The sequence below is a fragment of the Amphiprion ocellaris genome, chromosome 6 (genome assembly GCF_022539595.1).
Source record: "Amphiprion ocellaris isolate individual 3 ecotype Okinawa chromosome 6, ASM2253959v1, whole genome shotgun sequence".
Lineage (NCBI taxonomy): Eukaryota > Metazoa > Chordata > Actinopteri > Pomacentridae > Amphiprion > Amphiprion ocellaris.
The window spans coordinates 2,201,319-2,218,632 of NC_072771.1; the positions used below are offsets into that span (position 1 = coordinate 2,201,319).

The 17,314-nt window shown below is 36.7% G+C and overlaps 1 protein-coding gene across 1 annotated transcript in view; it reads right to left on the reverse strand.

Moving 5' to 3' along the window:
* Positions 1-17,314, reverse strand: part of cep120 (centrosomal protein 120) — a 39,436-nt gene that overhangs the window by 20,776 nt on the left and 1,346 nt on the right. The window contains exons 2-15 of the mRNA XM_055011777.1: positions 16,085-16,241; positions 14,536-14,650; positions 14,313-14,457; positions 12,128-12,276; positions 10,300-10,497; positions 10,000-10,224; positions 8,461-8,695; positions 8,164-8,380; positions 6,380-6,529; positions 5,154-5,345; positions 4,962-5,076; positions 3,329-3,472; positions 2,364-2,453; positions 2,197-2,289 (exon numbers count right to left, since the gene is read on the reverse strand). Of these exons, the coding sequence (XP_054867752.1) occupies positions 2,197-2,289; positions 2,364-2,453; positions 3,329-3,472; positions 4,962-5,076; positions 5,154-5,345; positions 6,380-6,529; positions 8,164-8,380; positions 8,461-8,695; positions 10,000-10,224; positions 10,300-10,497; positions 12,128-12,276; positions 14,313-14,457; positions 14,536-14,650; positions 16,085-16,241 (2,225 nt within the window). The remainder of the gene's footprint in view (positions 1-2,196; positions 2,290-2,363; positions 2,454-3,328; positions 3,473-4,961; positions 5,077-5,153; positions 5,346-6,379; positions 6,530-8,163; positions 8,381-8,460; positions 8,696-9,999; positions 10,225-10,299; positions 10,498-12,127; positions 12,277-14,312; positions 14,458-14,535; positions 14,651-16,084; positions 16,242-17,314) is intronic.

Genomic DNA, 17,314 nt, shown 5'->3' on the forward strand with positions numbered 1-17,314 from the left:
GTTTTTGTGTTCAGTTTTTGTAATTTTTCATCCTGTTTGTGTCATTTTGTGTCTCGTTTCTGTCATTTACAGTGGCATGAAAAAGTATCTGAACCCTTTGGAATTTCTCACATTTCTGCATAAAAGCACCATCAAATGTGATCTGATCTTTGTTAAAATCACACAAATGAAAAAACAGTGTCTGCTTTAACTAAAACCACCCAAACATTTACAGGTTTTCATAATTTTAATGAGGATAACATGCAAACAATGACAGAAGGGGGAGGAATAAGTAACTGAACCTTCTGCCTAAGGAGACTTTGAGAGCAATTAATACCAATTTTTACCAAATAATTTAAGTCAGGGGTGTGTCCAGTCACTGAGGAGTGGCTTAAAGCTGCCCTGCCCACTATAAAACACACACCTGGTAAGAATTGTGTCTTGATGAGAAGCATTGTCTGATGTGCACCATGGCTCGCTCAAAAGAGCTCTCTGAAGACCTGCGATCAAGAACTGTTGATTTGTATAAAGCTGGGAAAGGTTACAAAACCATCTCTAAAAGTCTGGATGTTCATCAATCCACAGTTAGAGAAACTGTCTACAAATGGAGAGAGTTTGACACTGTTGCTTCTCTCCCAAAGAGTGGCCGTCCACCAAAAATGACAACAAGAGTTCAGCACAGAATGCTCAGAGAGGTAAAAAAGAACCCTAGAGTGTCTGCTAAAGCCTTCCAGCAATCACTGGCACAGTCCAGTATCTCTGTGCATACATCGACAATATGTAAAACACTGGCCAAGAATGGTGTTCATGGGAGGACTCCATGGAGGAAGCCACTGCTGTCTAAAAAAAACATTGCTGCATGTTTAATGTTCACAAAAAGGCACTTGGACACTCCACAGAACTTCTGGCAAAATATTTTGTGGACTGATGAAAGGAAAGTTGAATTGTTTGGGAGGAACAGACAACGTCATGTATGGAGGAAAAATGGAAGAGCTCACCAACATCAACACCTCATCCCCACTGTGAAGCATGGTGGAGGGAGCATCATGGTTTGGGGCTGTTTTACTGCCTCAGGGCCTGGACAACTTGCAATCATTAATGGAAAAATGAATTCAAAAGTTTATCAGGATGTTTTGCAGGAAAAGCTGAGGCTGTCTGTCAGACAGTTGAAGCTAAAAAGAGGATGGATGCTGCAACAGGACAATGACTCAAAACACAGAAGTAAATCAACTTCAGAATGGTTTCAGAAGAACAAAATACACGTTCTGGAGTGGCCAAGTCAAAGTCCTGACTTGAACCCCATTGAGATGCTGTGGCATGACCTCAAGAGAGCGATTCATGCCAGACATCCCAGGAATCTGACTGAACTGCAGCAGTTTTGTAAAGAGGAATGGTCCAAGATTGATCCTGATCGATGTGCCAGACTGCTCTGCAACTACAGGAAACGTCTGGTTGAAGTTATTGCTGCCAAAGGGGGGCAGCCAGATATTAAATGTGAAGGTTCAGTTACTTATTCCTCCCCCTTCTGTCATTGTTTGCATGTTATCCTCATTAAAAATATGAAAACCTGTAAATGTTTGGGTGGTTTTAGTTAAAGCAGACACTGTTTTTTCATTTGTGTGATTTTAACAAAGATCAGATCACATTTGATGGTGCTTTTATGCAGAAATGTGAGAAATTCCAAAGGGTTCAGATACTTTTTCATGCCACTGTAATACATCTTTAGGATAGTTTTATCTCGTTTTCTGTCTTGTTTTTGTAACTTTTTGTCGTGTTTATGTCATTTCTTGTCTCTTTTTTGTAACTTTTTGTTTCATTTTTGTCATTTTTTTTTTTGTCGTTTTCTGTCTCGTTTTTGCCATTTTGTGTCTCATTTTTGTAATTTTTCGTCCTGTTTGTGGGTTTTTGTGTCTCGTTTCTGTCATGTTCAGTCATGTTTTTGTAATATAGTGTCTTATTTTGTCTTGCATTTGTCATTTTGTGTCTTGTTTTGGTCGTTTAATGCGTCTTCGGGACAGTTTTATCTCGTGTTCACTTTTTTCGTTTCGTTTTTGTTCTGTATCTTGTGTCATTTTGTGTGGTTTTGGTCATTATTCATCTTGTTTGTGTCATTTTGTGTCTCCTTGGGACAGCTATGTCTCCTGTTGTATAATAAACTGTATTTATGGGATGTTAGATCCTCAGATCCTGTGGATAAAAGCAGCAGTAAGTTCTGACCTCCAGCTCGGCCTCAGCCAGCTGCTTTTCTCTCTTCTCCAGATCAGACAGGGTTTTCTGGAGCTGCTCCTCCAGATGGTTGTATTCCACCTCCTACCAATCAGAGATCAGAGACGTCAGATCACAGTTTAATCTGTAATCTGAAGGTATCTGTGCAGATTCTCCACCTTCTTCTTGACCAGAGCTTCTCTCTCTCGGTCCCTCTTCCTCCACTCTTCTGCCAACGCCTGCATGTGGCTCGACTCCTTCCTCCTCAGCTGAAACAAAAACTTTATTTAAACCGGCAGAACATGAAAGGCTCAGTGGACTGGAGGAAAAAGTTACCATCTGACAGAAAAACGATCTTAAAAGAGGAGCTGAAGCTGCAGACATTTTATAGAGCAAAGAGCAGCTGATAAAGACCAGACAGAGCTGCTGTTTGGGGTTTTATTTACATGTTTTCTACATTTATACTCGACTACTCTTAAATTTCTATATTCTACATGAATACACAAAAATTATCACACTTAACGGTTAATAAATGGGTTAAAAAATACTAGCATTAAATGCAACAGACGGATGATTTACAGAACAAAAACAACATCACTGCACTTAAATGATGTTAAATATTACACTTCCTGAAATAAAATTCTAAATTTTGGAGCGGTTCTTGTTTTTAGAGTTCAAATTAAGCACAAAATGATTCATACCCATAAAAAATTTTGACTTAAAGTGAATTTTTGTTTGACTAATAGGTTTCTTCTGGGTAAAATAACATAAAAAGGTGATAAATTTGATCCATTTTCATGTTTTTTCCCCAAATATCTATTATTTTACTATGAATGCAATGTCCAAAATTACTAGTAGTCTTTAAAAATGTTGTAAATTGTTGAGAAAATTCAGTTTTTATACCATTTCAATTGATCCTGGTAATTTCTATCTTTTCTATTTTTAAGCATTATAACAATAAAACATCTATTACACATTTCTATTGAAATGTCTTACAATGTTTTGTCACTTATTTGTGTTATTTCCAGCCAGAAAAAGCAGGATAATTAAATAAAAATCAACTTAATATGAGAATTCTCCGTGTCTATGAATGACGTCATGTTTAAATGTTCAGTAAGGAGCTCTTTGTAGAGACAGTTTTCACCTGATCGTCGAACAGATCCTCCTGCTGCTCCTTCCACAGCTCCAGCTCCAGAGCCGTCCGATACTCCAGGGTGTCTCTGGGAGCCGGAGGCCGGACGGGAGCCGCTGGGTGGGAGGACGGCCGTGAGAGGGCTGGAGGTTCATCCTGGAGACCAACGAAAACAGGAAATAGGTGATGTCTGGCAGCGACATGTGAGATCTAAACGGCATCTTACTCATGTCTGTCTGTGGTGATTCTGAACTTGGAATTCTAGGCACAGGATCTCCTAAATGTTTATTAATATTTCCGTTTTTGCTCTCTACTAATACTTTTTAACACTCTTCTGCACCTTTAGTGTAAATACCAATACTTTTGGCACCTTATTTCTTCATAAAGCACGATTTGCAGGTTCATTTCACTTTCTTTTCTACATTGGTTTTATTATTTTTCTAAAATTTAACGCATGTGAGCCGCTGGACCTTAAATTACCCAAAGGGGGATGAAAAGTCTTTCTATCTAAGCTATTTTAAAGAACCGAATATTTGGTTCGGTCCGGGTGTAAAACATTTTTAAAAAATAAATGAGTATCAGTTATGTCCTCTTTAAGAAGGTTAAAGAAAAGATGCTTTAAATATTATGAGCTGCATGCATTTAAAGTATCAGGCAAAAATCTGGCCTAAAATGTGATTTAAAATTATTTGTTTAGAAAGTTGCTGCATGGAGAAATATTTTGAAATACAAGACTGAAAAATTTTGAAAATATTACATTTTTATGCAAAATATGACTTAAATAGTTTACACCTACCAGTCGAAGACGTATGCATTAAAAGGACATTGAAGTTTCCAACAATAATTATTATTATTTTAAGTTTTTAAAGTACTGCTTTTTAGAGTTTTAGATGGATCGGAGTCTCATCTGCATTGCTATGAAAAGCTACGCAGATGACACCCCGATCTATCAAAAACTCTGAGTTGAGCGCAAGAAATAACAGAAAAAGCAAAAAATGACCTAAAATTTGATTTAAAACAACTTGTTTGGAAAGTTGATGCATGGAGAAATATTTTGAAATTTACAGAAGGCTGAACATTTTTGAAAATATTACATTTTTATGCAAAATGTGACCAAAATAGGTTACAGTTACCAGTCTTGGACACTGGGCACTAAGGGGACATCGAGGACGCTCAACATTTCAACATTCAACATTTTTGGGAATTTTTTGAACATTTTTTGGTGGAAAAAAGAAATGTTAGAAATGTTTCTTAAGAACATTCACAAAAAAAATCAACCAAAATCCAACAAATTTCACTGGATTTTGGTTGATTTTTATGTGAATGTTCTTAAAGAAAATATTAGAAGTTTTACTGATATATATGGAATCACTTTAGATATTTTTAGGATTTTTTGGGAAGATTTTTACTCATTTTTTGAAAATATTTACAAGAATTTTCTTGCCAACTTTGGGGGATTTTTTTAAATAAAATTTTTAATGGAAACTTCTAAGGAATTATTGGAATTTTCTTCCTGAAGGTTTTGCAAATTTTCAGAAATTTGGGGATTTTTTTGCTGAATTTTGGGATTTTTTTCAAACAAGGAAACAATATTTTTTTGGTGCCTGTAAATGAGGACAACAGGAGGGTTAACATCGTTTCTGACCTCGACCTGCCGACTCGCCTGTGACGACTCGGACACGATGACCTCGGTGGCTTTAACCAACCCCAGGTCCTCCAGCGTCGCCACGTAGCTCAGCTCCGCCACCTTCTCAGCGGCTCTGAAGGACGGAAAACGCAGAGTTAAACAGGTTTAGGGTCACCGTGATGAGATCGGCTGGTTGGAGCCGCCTCCTACCGCTGGGTCTGGACCACGGGGACCACGGGGACCCGGTCCTGGTGGGTCTGTCTCCAGCCCTGCTCTCCGGCGGGCCCCAGGAACCGGCTCCTGTCAGAACTCAGCAGGTGAGACAGCAGGACGGAGGCTCGTCCAATCAGCTGGTCTCTGCTGGAGGCGTCTCGGTGCCAAACCTCCACGATCAGAGGAAACCTGCAGCACAGAAGCCACAAATAAAAACACTGAAAATCAACGCTATAAAACAATTATGATTGAAGTAATTCAAGCTCAAATCGTCAAATTTTTTCTGCTGAACCATCTCTGATTCACCTGAAACTTTTAGAGCATAAATTATTGATATTTTTAGCAATATTTGTGAAATTTTATATTTATAAATCAAATACTTTCTAATTCAAAAACTGCCCATCAAACTATTTTAAGCATTTTATTTGCACATTGAAATTTGAGTCGAGGGTCTTTAAAAATTTTTAAACACACTTTATTAGTTGGTTTAACAGTTATTTCAAACAACAAAAGGAAATTTTAATGACAAAATCTGCACAGAATCTGTTAAAACAGTTTAAAACACAACAACAAATTGGTTGTCAAGCTGAAAAATGACTTTAGCAACAGAAACTTACACAAAAATGTATTAAAATCGCACCAAAAACACTGAACATTAATTATTGGCGTGATTCAAGCTCAGATCCTCTAATTTTGAGAACAATTTCTGCTCCACCATCTCTGATTTCCCTGAAACTTCAACAGCATAAATTATAGATATTTTTAGTGATATTTGTGAAATTTTATATGTACAAATCAAATATTTTCTATTTTCTAAACATTTTTAACATTTCTTTTTTTCCACCAAAAAATGTTGAAATGTTGAAAATGTGGACATCAGAAGTTTCACTGTGAAAATCTATATTTTTTCCACATTTTCAAACGTTAAAACGGGTCAATTTTGACCTGCAGGACGACACGAGGGTTAAACTTATTTAGAGTTTTCTTGTAAAATTCAACTCAGAACAAGATAATTTCAAGATTGTTTGACTTAACAAGATATTTAAGATGCACTGTCTTAAAACAAGTCCCTCCATCTGCTGAAATGTCTCTTGTTAAGTGAATTTATCTTAAATCAAGTGGGATGAGACATTTTGACTAAAAATAAGACAAACAGACTTGGTAGGATTTGGAGTTTTGCAGTGTAAAGAACACATGTAGAGAGAAGATGAAGGTGTTGCTACCTGAGGAAAGTGTCCTGAAGCTGCTGTTGCAGAGCAGCGAAGTCGAAGGCGCAGAACGACTGAGGAAGAGAAACTTCCATGTTCCTGTTCAGCTCCACAGGAGGGTTGGTCATGATGGGAGCTGCACTGCCGAAGAACTGGTACGAATATCTGGAAAAAACACACACAAATCAGTCAGGAAAGGACAGAGTAAGACTTAGACTAGTGAAAAACTAAACTTTAGCCTGTAGATCAAAATACTGTGAACTATCTATGAACATAAATGTGGTAAACAGATGATTTATAGAACATAATTAATATCATTGCACTAATATTATGTTAAATGTTACACTTTATGATTTAAAAATTCTAACTTTTCTGTTTTTAGAGCTACACTTGAGCCTAAAATTATTCATAGGGACATAAATTTTGGACTTAAAGTGAATTTTAACTTGACCAAGATGTTTGTTTTGGCTAAAAACTACAAAGTGGCAAATTTTAACAATTTCTATCAGTTTTTTTTATTAATATATATGTTTTTACTATGATTTCAAAGTGTAAAATTACTCATACTCTTTCAAAATATTGCAAATTGTTGAGAAAATGCAGCTTCTATATCATTTCTCATAATTTCTACCATGTTCTTACACTTTTTAATACAATATAAGTTCATCATGAACATCTAAAACAATATCTCACTTTCTTTTGTCACTTATTGTGCTGAATTGTTCATAAATTTGTAAAAAAAAAAACAAAACTAAACTTTAGCCTATTTAACTTTATTTTTAATTCATTTTCTCCAATTTTTCTGTAATCTTTATCTCATATGAACTTTCTTTTTTTTTTTTTGTCTTTTTCTGCTATTTTAACCAGTTTTATTATTCTGTGAAGTTAGATTTGCTCCAATTGCAGCCATTTTTAACAGGAACAGCTCTTTTCTCTACTGATTTATTTTTTAATTTTTATAATAGATTCCTGTAAAATGTACTGTATTATTTGGCTTTCTTTTTTTTTAGGTCTTTTACTGCTATTTTAATCAGTTTTAATTGTTCTATAAAATTAGATTTGCCACAAATGCAGCCATTTTTAACAGGAACTGCCTTTTTTAAGTAATAAATTTGATCTAAACTGCCTGCACTTTTATTTTATTTTTTTCCCCAGTTTTACTCTATTCTTTATCTTGTACGTGCTTTTATTTTTTTTATTCTATCTGTCTTTTTCTGCTATTTTAACCAGTTTTAATTATTCTATAAAGTTAGATTCGCCCTAAACACAGTTCTTTTCTCCACTGCTTTTAAATAATCAATTTGATCTAAACTGCCCGAACTTTTATTAAATTTGTCTGCAGTTTATTTTACTTAATCATAATAGATTCCTCTACATTTTTACTGTGTTATTTGTCTTTAGAAGCTTTTAATCGTCTGATCTTTTGTCTTTTTATGCTGTTCATCAGTTTATTTATTCTACAAAATCTGTGTACTTTACTCAATGTATTTATTGAATCTAATTTAATTACTGTAATTTTATTCTGCTGTATGGTATCTTTAACTTGTTTTTCTTACAAGCACTTTGAGTAACCTTCGTGTATAGAAAGGTGCTACAGAAATAAACTTTTTTGCTCCATCATGTAATAAAAGAAATGTAGTTCTTCAACACTCTGAACATCTGAACATCTGGACGTGTGATGGAGAAGAATCTAAACTGCCTCAAACCTTCTGCACAGTTCCATGCTTTACGTCAAACCTTGTGCGACTTTGATAGTTTCCATTGAGCCCACCATCCTGGAGATGAGGAGGTGTTTCTACCTGAGCGTAGCGGCGATGGGGTGAGTCAGGCTGAGGTTTCCGAGGCTGCGGAGCTCCAGAGAGAAGCAGTAGTGGTGAGCCGAGGACGGGATGGAAACTTTGGGAGCAGAAACGCTGACGGACGAAGCTCCGCCTTCAGCTCCTCCTTCAGCTCCGCCTTCAGCTCCTTCAGCTTCAGGATGACGGTGAAGGACATCAGGAACCTCTAGATCTGCAGCTGGAAGAACAAACAAACAAAAACACCTTCAGCTCTGGAACCAAACATCTGGAGATGATCTGTGGCGTTCTGAGACCAACCTGCCAGTTCTGCCTGATCTTTGGCTCGTTGAAGCTCCTCCAGAAGACTCTCAGCTTCACTCTCAGTGTGGGAGGATGGAGGAGGAAGAGCAGGAGGAAGAGCAGGAGGAAGAGCAGCAGCAGCAGCAGCAGCAGCAGCAGCAGGAGAGTCTGGAGGTTTTCTGATTGGAGAGGAGCTTCGAGGTCTTTGAGCAGCAGAAAGAGGAGCTCCAGGACCTTCTTTATTCCCTACAGACTGTAGAAATGACAGAAAAACCTTAATATGATAATGACAACAAAAAAAACCATATTTTCTATTAAGTGCATTAATTTACTGACATTAACGTCCAATTTTTGTTCCCTCTTCACTAAAAAACAATAAATCTTTCATCTCAAATCATCAACTTTTAGAACAATTTCTGCTCAATTTTCTCTGATGTGCTTTAATTTTTATAGCATAAAACACTGATATTTTTGAAGACTTTTGTGATTTATATATATATATGCACAATTATTTTACAAGATAAAAATAAATGTGTTCAACTTTGTAGGAATGATCTTTGGCAGCCATTTTTCAGCTGCTGTCGTAGTCTTCACCCAACGGAAACTTTCAATAAATCTCGCAATTTGGAAATTGAACAAGATGCCAATTTCAGACGTTCAGATTTCTTAGGTATATGTCCTAGAGTCTTCAGAAAAAAAGGAAACAAAGAGACGGAAAAATTACAGTATAAGAAGGAAAATGACAAAAGATGCAAAAATGACATTAAAAAAAGCAAAAAGAAACAAAAAGATGCAAAAATGAAACAAAAAGATGCAAAGATGAAACAAAAAGATGCAAAGATGAAATAAAAAGAAGCAAAAATGAAAGAAAAAGATGCAAAAATGAAACTAAAAGATGCAAAGATGAAATAAAAAGAAGCAAAAATAAACAAAAAGATGCAAAAATGACACAAAAAGAAGCAAAACTGACATAAAGGGAAGCAAATATTACACTAAAAGATGCAAACAATTGCACAAAAAGACGGAGATGTTCAGAAGTTTCTTGTGAATGGAGAGAAAGCAGCAAATTCTGGCTAAGAAGCCTCAGTTTTTTTAAAATCTCAGATTCAGGATTCATTTAAAAAAAATGCAAAAAAAGTGGATTGACCCCCAGCTGGCTGAAAGAAAGAATGCAGTCTTAATGCATGTGTGTAAAACAATAAATAAATAAATATTATGAACTTTTTAACGTGTGTCTACTTCTACTGGCTATAACTTCCATTTCTACCAACATGTGAAATCTTTCTAATCACTGGTGAAGCCATTCCGCTATTATTATCACAAAAACACTGATCAAACAGATCCGATGTATTACAGAGAGATGTTTCAGAAATCCGCTTTATTTGCAAGTTTTAACAAATCCTGAATCTGAGACGTCTTAAGCACCGGTTAAAACAGAAGCGTTAACTTTCAAATCGTCTTATAATCTAATGATTATAGGTCTGTACAGGATGCTGTGTGTTTTTATCCTCTGAATGCTGACAGAAACCTGCCAATAACCTCTGGTTAATAACGTACCTGTGGTGGTACTTCCTCCCTCCTCAGGGTAACAGCGACTCCTACAGTCGGCTGCAGATCCACAGGAACAACCGGCAGCTTCAGCTTGTTTCGTCTCGGAGGCTCCAGGACGAACGCTCCCTCCACCGTCGCCGCCTTCTCCTCCAGATCCACGGAAACAGCCGACAGAGCCGAGAGGGAAACGTCGGTGCTGCCCAGGGAGTGGTTCCCACAGCAGAGGTGGATCTGAGGAGGGTCGATGCTCGGGTTAAAGCAGAGGAAGGACCGGGGTGAAGAGCTGTGAGAGGTTCAGACTGTCACCTGTAAACTGGGCTGCTGGGACAGGAAGCTCTGCAGGATCTGTTTGCTGCTGAGGATGCGCACCGAGGCGCGCTCCGGCTCGAAGTCGGGACTCAGCAGGTTGTGGAAAGGCTCGCTGGTGATGTCGTTGCCCAGCAGAGAGTAGTAGAAGAAGAAGTCTGAGCCCTCGGCCGACAGCTTCCTGGTGCTGGGGATCAGCTGCAGGAACAACAAGATGTTCTAAATGATTACAGGAAGTCCTTGGTTTATGACGTCCCAATAATTAGCCACAATGCCAGAATAAATCTGTCTTAGCGAACTTTAGCTCGCCTATAAAAGGAGGCATTAAGCGTCACTAAAGACTTCATCATGGTGCCCCTTTACTATCTAAACCCCCATGATGCTCTCTGCTCGTCAACACGAAACCACTGGTAATCTTAGTGACAGCGTCATTATGTCACTAAATTATTAACAATTAATGAGGGGCTCCACCTTGTGGAACAATCAGGTACTACAGCTAGTCAGTTAGCGTATTTTTTGACGGTGAAATCCTAAAAGGTAAATAATCAATGAACCGCTAATAATGATGATGATTACTTTCCAGCAACCAAAACTACATATCTGAATAATCAACAAACTACTGAAACACACAGTTTTTAAAAATGTCAAAAAAGGCAAATTACTTTATTTCCACAGTGAAACTTTCAGATGTTTTTCCCTTCTTAAAACAAAAAAGAATCAGAAAATTCTAAATAAAAGCTGAAAAATCTCATGTTTAAGTGGCTGAAAATATAAAATACTCAATATTCACATTTATGACCGAATTAACGGTTTGAAACAGAAAAACTGCCTTTTAATAACCAATCTCTTTGCTGATGTATCGTAAAACTGCCTTAGTGAACTTTAGCTCGCCTATAAAAGGAGGCATTAAGCATCACTAAAGCCTTTGTTATGGTGCTCCTTTACTATCTAAACCCCTATAATGCTAAAATCACTAAATTATGGAAAATAGTGATCAGGTACTACAGCTAATCTTCTGACTTATCGGTTAATATATTTTTAGTTGGTTGAATCATAAAAGGTAAATAATCAATGAACCGATAATAATTACTTTCCTGGTGGAACTGAAGATGCAGCAATCAAAACATTTCTCTCTATCATCAAACTACTGAAACACTCACACTTTTTAAAAATGTCAAAAAAAGGCAGCTGACTTTTGCATTTCCCAGTGAAACTTTTTTGAAACAAAGAATCTTGAAATTCGGAATAAAAGCAGGAAAATCTCACATTTAAGTGGCTAAAAACCTAAAATATTCTTAAGTATTTACATTTACAGCTGATTTAATGGTTTGAAATATATGAAAACTGCCTTTTAACAAGTAATGTTTTTGCTGCTGCATTAAAAAAAGTGCTTTCTGAAACTAAACTCTGCATTTTAATTGACGTTTTGAATTTAAGGCTGTTTACAGAAAGATACTTTACTGCCTTCTGTCTCTACTTGAACAGATTGGTTTCGTTTGCCATCTTCAGCATCATTTTTATGACACTCAGGAGGAAGGCGGTTGTCATCTGAGCCGTTATGAGACCAAGTAATAATGTTTAGACAATAACCAGCTTTAATTCTCTGCTCAGCTTCCCTCAGACTCATTTTGTCGTCGGCTCCGTTTATCTTTACGTGGAACAACCGAAAACAACCAGCTCACGAGTCTCCAGCCAAGAAAAAGTGTTTCTCCGTTCTCAGTTATCAGACTCTGTTCCAGACGTTGGAAACTTCTGGACATTCTCATGGAAGCGTTATCTAAAGGAACATGAACTCAGCTCAGGTTGGAGGTTATCAGCTGTTGTTTACCTGTTCCAGTTTGGTAGCGAACGCCACGGTGACGGAGAGGACGAAGACGTCGGTGCAGAGATCTGCAGGTCCCACCTGATGGTAGCCCTGATCTGGAACCAGAACTGCCTCCAGTCTGTCTGGGAGAAGATCAGTTACTGACGAGGAACCTACAGCAGCAGGAGATAAAACACAAAAAACATCTGGTTTAGACACAAATCTAGCAGGAAATAAACTCAGATTTATTGAAAAGTTTAGAAGCAAAAACCAAAACTGATCAGTAAATGTTTGATAAACTCACAGTTTAAAAAAATCTACAAAAATTTAAAACAGTTCTGGTTGACCACAACACTGCACCCGTTATCAGACAGGCAGCAACAATAATAATAATATGTGCAAAACATCATGACCAGATAAAACTCGCTAAAATAGACTAAAATGCTCAAAAACACTGTTCGCCAAAACCACCTCGACCTCGACGACTCCTGCTGCTTTCACCTTCAAATTAAACCCTGAAAATGTTGACATCAATGGACAACTACCTCAGAACAAAGCAACGAAGAAGAAGAAAGACATTAATCAGTGCAATCATTAGCATAAAAATCAACACAGCAGCAGCTCCGAGGCAAAACGTTGAACATCAGAGCATCTGAAGAAGTCAGAAAACAATCTGAATGAGGCGTTAATACAGATGGTGTCAGCCTCGACTTTCAGGGCAGCAATCTGTAAGATCGATTTCTCAAAAAATGAAATATTAAGACCATTAAGAGCAGCTAAAAGGCCCTGAAAACATAAAATATAACTAAAGCTGCAAGCAGCGTTGGACGGGTCCTCGCATCCTTGCTGGTCAGTGAATCCAAGCATGTCCACCAGGTGGCGCTGCGACCGAGAGTGCATGTCAGCCTATGGATGTGATGAGGGCCGGACTCTGATCACACATATAAAGTTTCAGGCGGATCGGACCATGTACAGACTAGTTAAGCAGCACTTCCTGTCCATCCATCAGGGGGCGCTATCAGTGTGACTGTATATTGGTCTATGGAATTCTTCAGGGTCGGACTCTGATCACACATGTAGAGTTTGAGGCAGATTGGAGCATGTACAGGCTAGTTATAGAGCATTTCCTTCCATCCACCAGGGGGCGCTATGACTGTAGCTGTATTTCAGCATGTGAATGTCATCAGGGCAGGACTCTGATCACACATGTAGAGTTTGAGGCAGATTGGAGCATGTTCAGGGCAGTTACACAGCATTTCCTGTTTCATGGGGAATGTCCACATCCACCAGCTGCCATTTCCACGTCCTCAGACTGTTGTGGAGCATTTTGATAACTTTTGATCACTCATTACTGCTGTACATCCTGGACAAATTTCAGCTCTGTCAGAGTTACCCTGTTTGAGTTTATAACTTTTGAAAATGTATAAAAATGACCCAAAACTGTCAAAAATATGACATAATAACTAAAATATAAACAAAGGAAGAACATTTATTGAAAGAAGCAGCTTTGGAGCTGCTACTGTAAAAACTCCATCTCCAGACTGGAAATTAAGTTGGCCTAAAACATAAAATACATATAAAACACTCGTACATTGTTTACATCAGACATTTTATGTTTTATATTCCTGAAAACCAGATTGTTTACTGCAGCTTTCTTAGATGCTCAGTCTATTTTCTTAACTTTTAATGCACTTTCATGATCTTAATGTCTACATTTATGTTTTATTTCTATGATTTTAATGTGTGTCTGTATTTAAATCATTTTTCTGAATCTATTTCTTTGCCACTGTCTTACAGTCTTATTGTTTATTTTTATTTTCGTCACTTTTTTGCTTATTTATCTGTATTTATGGTGGGAACTGGACTGTTTCTGCTCTAACAACCAAGTTTCCCCTCAGGGATTAATGAAGGAATTTCTATTATTCTAAAACCAAATCCTCTCAGATGCTGGAGTTGAACCTAAAACGAAGAGAAAAGCTTAGGTTAAAGGTTTAATAAGCTCAAACAGATCCAGTCCTTCTGAAAGTCCTTAACCTGAGGTTCTCACTCACAGACTCTGCTGAGTAAAGTGTGGGGCGTTTAGGGAACATCTGTCGATAAGAAAACGTTCAGTAAGTGGCGTGTTCTGACTGTGACCAGGTGGAGGTTTGACTAAATGATCTCTGACTGAAGACTGAACAGAGTAAACTGCAGTAAAGAGTCAGCTGACCTTGTCTGGGAGGAGCCTTCCTGGCCTTGAAGCGGTCCGGTGAAGGTTCTGAAGGTTTGGTGTCGTTCTCCAGCTGCATGCTGAGGAGCAGAGCTGGTTTCTGTTTGGTGTATTTACTGCTGAGCAGCGGAAACCAGCGAGGCTCCTGAAGGAACATCACACATTAATCAGCAAACAGGAGCTGGACGTGACTTTAGAAGACATCATCAGAGAGAACATTTACCTGTCGGACCTCCTGAACCGATCGCAGGTCCAGGACGATGTAGCCGACATTCTCCCTCTTCCTGCTGATGGAGTGGACGGCGAAACACTGAAGCTTTATCGGAGTTCTCTGAAGTCTGAGGAGAAGAAGTCAGTTAGCATCATAGAGCTTAGTAACTCTGGAAAGGTCAGATTTGGGTTTGTCTGACAGTTTGACTGCTATAAACAAACACGCTATTGTTCAAAAGTTTGGGGTCATCCAGATAATTCCATGTTCTCCATGAAAACTCCCACTTTTATCCATGTACTAACATAACTGTACAAGGGTTTTCTAATCATCAATGAGCCTTTCAACACCATTAGCTAACACAATGTAGCATTAGAACACAGGAGTGATGGTTGCTGGAAATGTTCCTCTGTACCTCTATGGAGATATTCCATTAAATATTTCCAGCTAGAATAGTCATTTACCACATTAACAATGTCTAGACTGTATTTCTGATTCATTTAATGTTATCTTCATTGAAAAAAAAACTGCTTTTCTTTCAAAAATAAGGACATTTCTAAGTGATCCCAAGCTTTTAAATGGTCGTGTAATAAAATACAGTAAAAATAAAGTAAAAATACATTAAAAATGGAGTGAAAATACAGTAAAAATATAGCATAAATACAATAAAAATATAGTAAAAATATCATAAAAATACAGTAAAGATATAGTAAAAAAACAGCAGAAATACTGTAAAACTATAGTATAAATACTATAAAAATATAGCAAAATACACGAAAAATGTAGTAAAATACAGTAAAAATATAGAAATTATCTCATAAAACATAGTAAAAATATATTAGAAAACAGTAAAAATACTGTCGAAATATAGTATAAATACGTTAAAAATATAGTAAAATATATTAAAAATACAGTAAAAATGTATAAATACAATAAAAATATAATAAAAATACAGTAAAAATGTAGTAAAACATTGTAAAAATACACTAAAAATATACACAAATTCTTCACACACACACAAAAAAAATTTCTTTCAAAAATAAGAACATTTCTAAATGACCCCAAACGGTAGCGTACATCAGTCAATTACTGCAAAGTTTGGCTGATTAATAACAGTGGAAACACAGAAACAAATCAGAAAATTAATTTAGACAATCGATTAAACTGTTTTTAAAAGTAATTTTTCAAGAAAAACCTAAATATTTGACGGCTCAGGTTTGTCAGATGTGAGAATTCACAATTTCTTCTTGTTTTAACGTCACTTTAACTGAAAATCTGAGGGTTTTTAAGGTGGTATTCAGAGAAAGCAGGACATGATGATGCTACTTTAAGCTCTGGATAATTTAAGATGGACATTTTACATTCTTGTTCAGTTGAGTCAAATATTTAATAGAAAACAAACAAACATAATTATTTGCTGCTGAACTGCAGTTGAATGTTGGTTGCTTTTCACCAAATTTAATAGGAATTCCTAATCAAAATGATTTTAAAACCATGCAGGCATGAGAGGAAATGAAAAGAGAGTGATTTCCTGACAGGAATTAGTCTCCAGACGTGTCCAGACCTGTGCTGGTGCAGCATCCGGCGGTCCAGCTCCCAGGCCAGCTCGGTGCTGAACTGAGGCTGCTCTCCATGCTCCACCGGATCCGTGGAAAGATGCTCGCCGTCGAAGCTCGCCTGAACCACCAGACTGAGGCCAGGACTCTTGGGGAAGTGACGACCTGCCGGAGAAAACAACGTTTCATCGTCCTGATCATGACTCAGCTGAACTTAAAGTCACGTCCTGCAGAATTTAACAAATTTAATCTTAGACTTTTTACCACATAAATCCCAGTTTAAGACATTTTTCGATGTCATACTGATTAATCCTCATGTTGTCCTGTCGGTCAAAATTGACCCGTTTTAATGTTTGAAAATGTGGAAAAAATAATAATAATTTTCAGTGAAACTTCTTCTTTTCAATATTTTTGGGAAATTTTTGAACATTTTGTGGTGAAAAAAAAAAGAAATGTTAAAAATGTTTCTTAAGAACATTCACACAAAAAATCTATAATTTTTATGTGAATGTTTTTAAAGAAAATATTAGAAGTTTTACTGATATATATGGAATCTCTAGATATTTTTAGGATTTTTTGGGAAGATTTTTACTAATTTTTTGAAAATATTTACAAGAATTTTCTTACCACATTTGGGGGATTTAAAAAAAAATAAAACTTTTAAGGGAAACTTTTAAGGAATTATTGAAATTTCCTTCCTGAAGGTTTTGCAAATTTTCAGAATTTTTTTGCTGAATTTTTGGATTTTTTTCAGACAAGGAAATAATATTTTTTGGTGTCTGTAAATGAGTACAACAGGAGGGTTAAAACATCAGACGACGTCCAGATGACCTGAAATCCGGCCATTTATTGACAGTTTTCATCAACTATTTTGACTACTTCAGATTCTCTTAAAGCCTCACCTGTTGATTATTTTTCACAGGATATGACAGACTGCTTTATTTTTTTTACTGAACATCCCAGAAACCTCCAGAAAAAGTTATAAACATGTCAATAGCTTGTGCTGATTTGTTTTCCCACAAAAAATTAAAAAAATAAAAGGTATTATTTACTAATTTATCATCAAAAAAAAAAATGCTCTTTTTTTCTAAAATTGTTTTCTCCACTAATATTCACTCAATTCCAACCAGATTTTTGTTGTGGGTAGAAATGATTTAGTTTATCAGATCTAAATGTCATCTGACTTCCTGAATTTGCTTCACAGCTGAAAAATCCATTTTTAGGACATTTTACTTTTT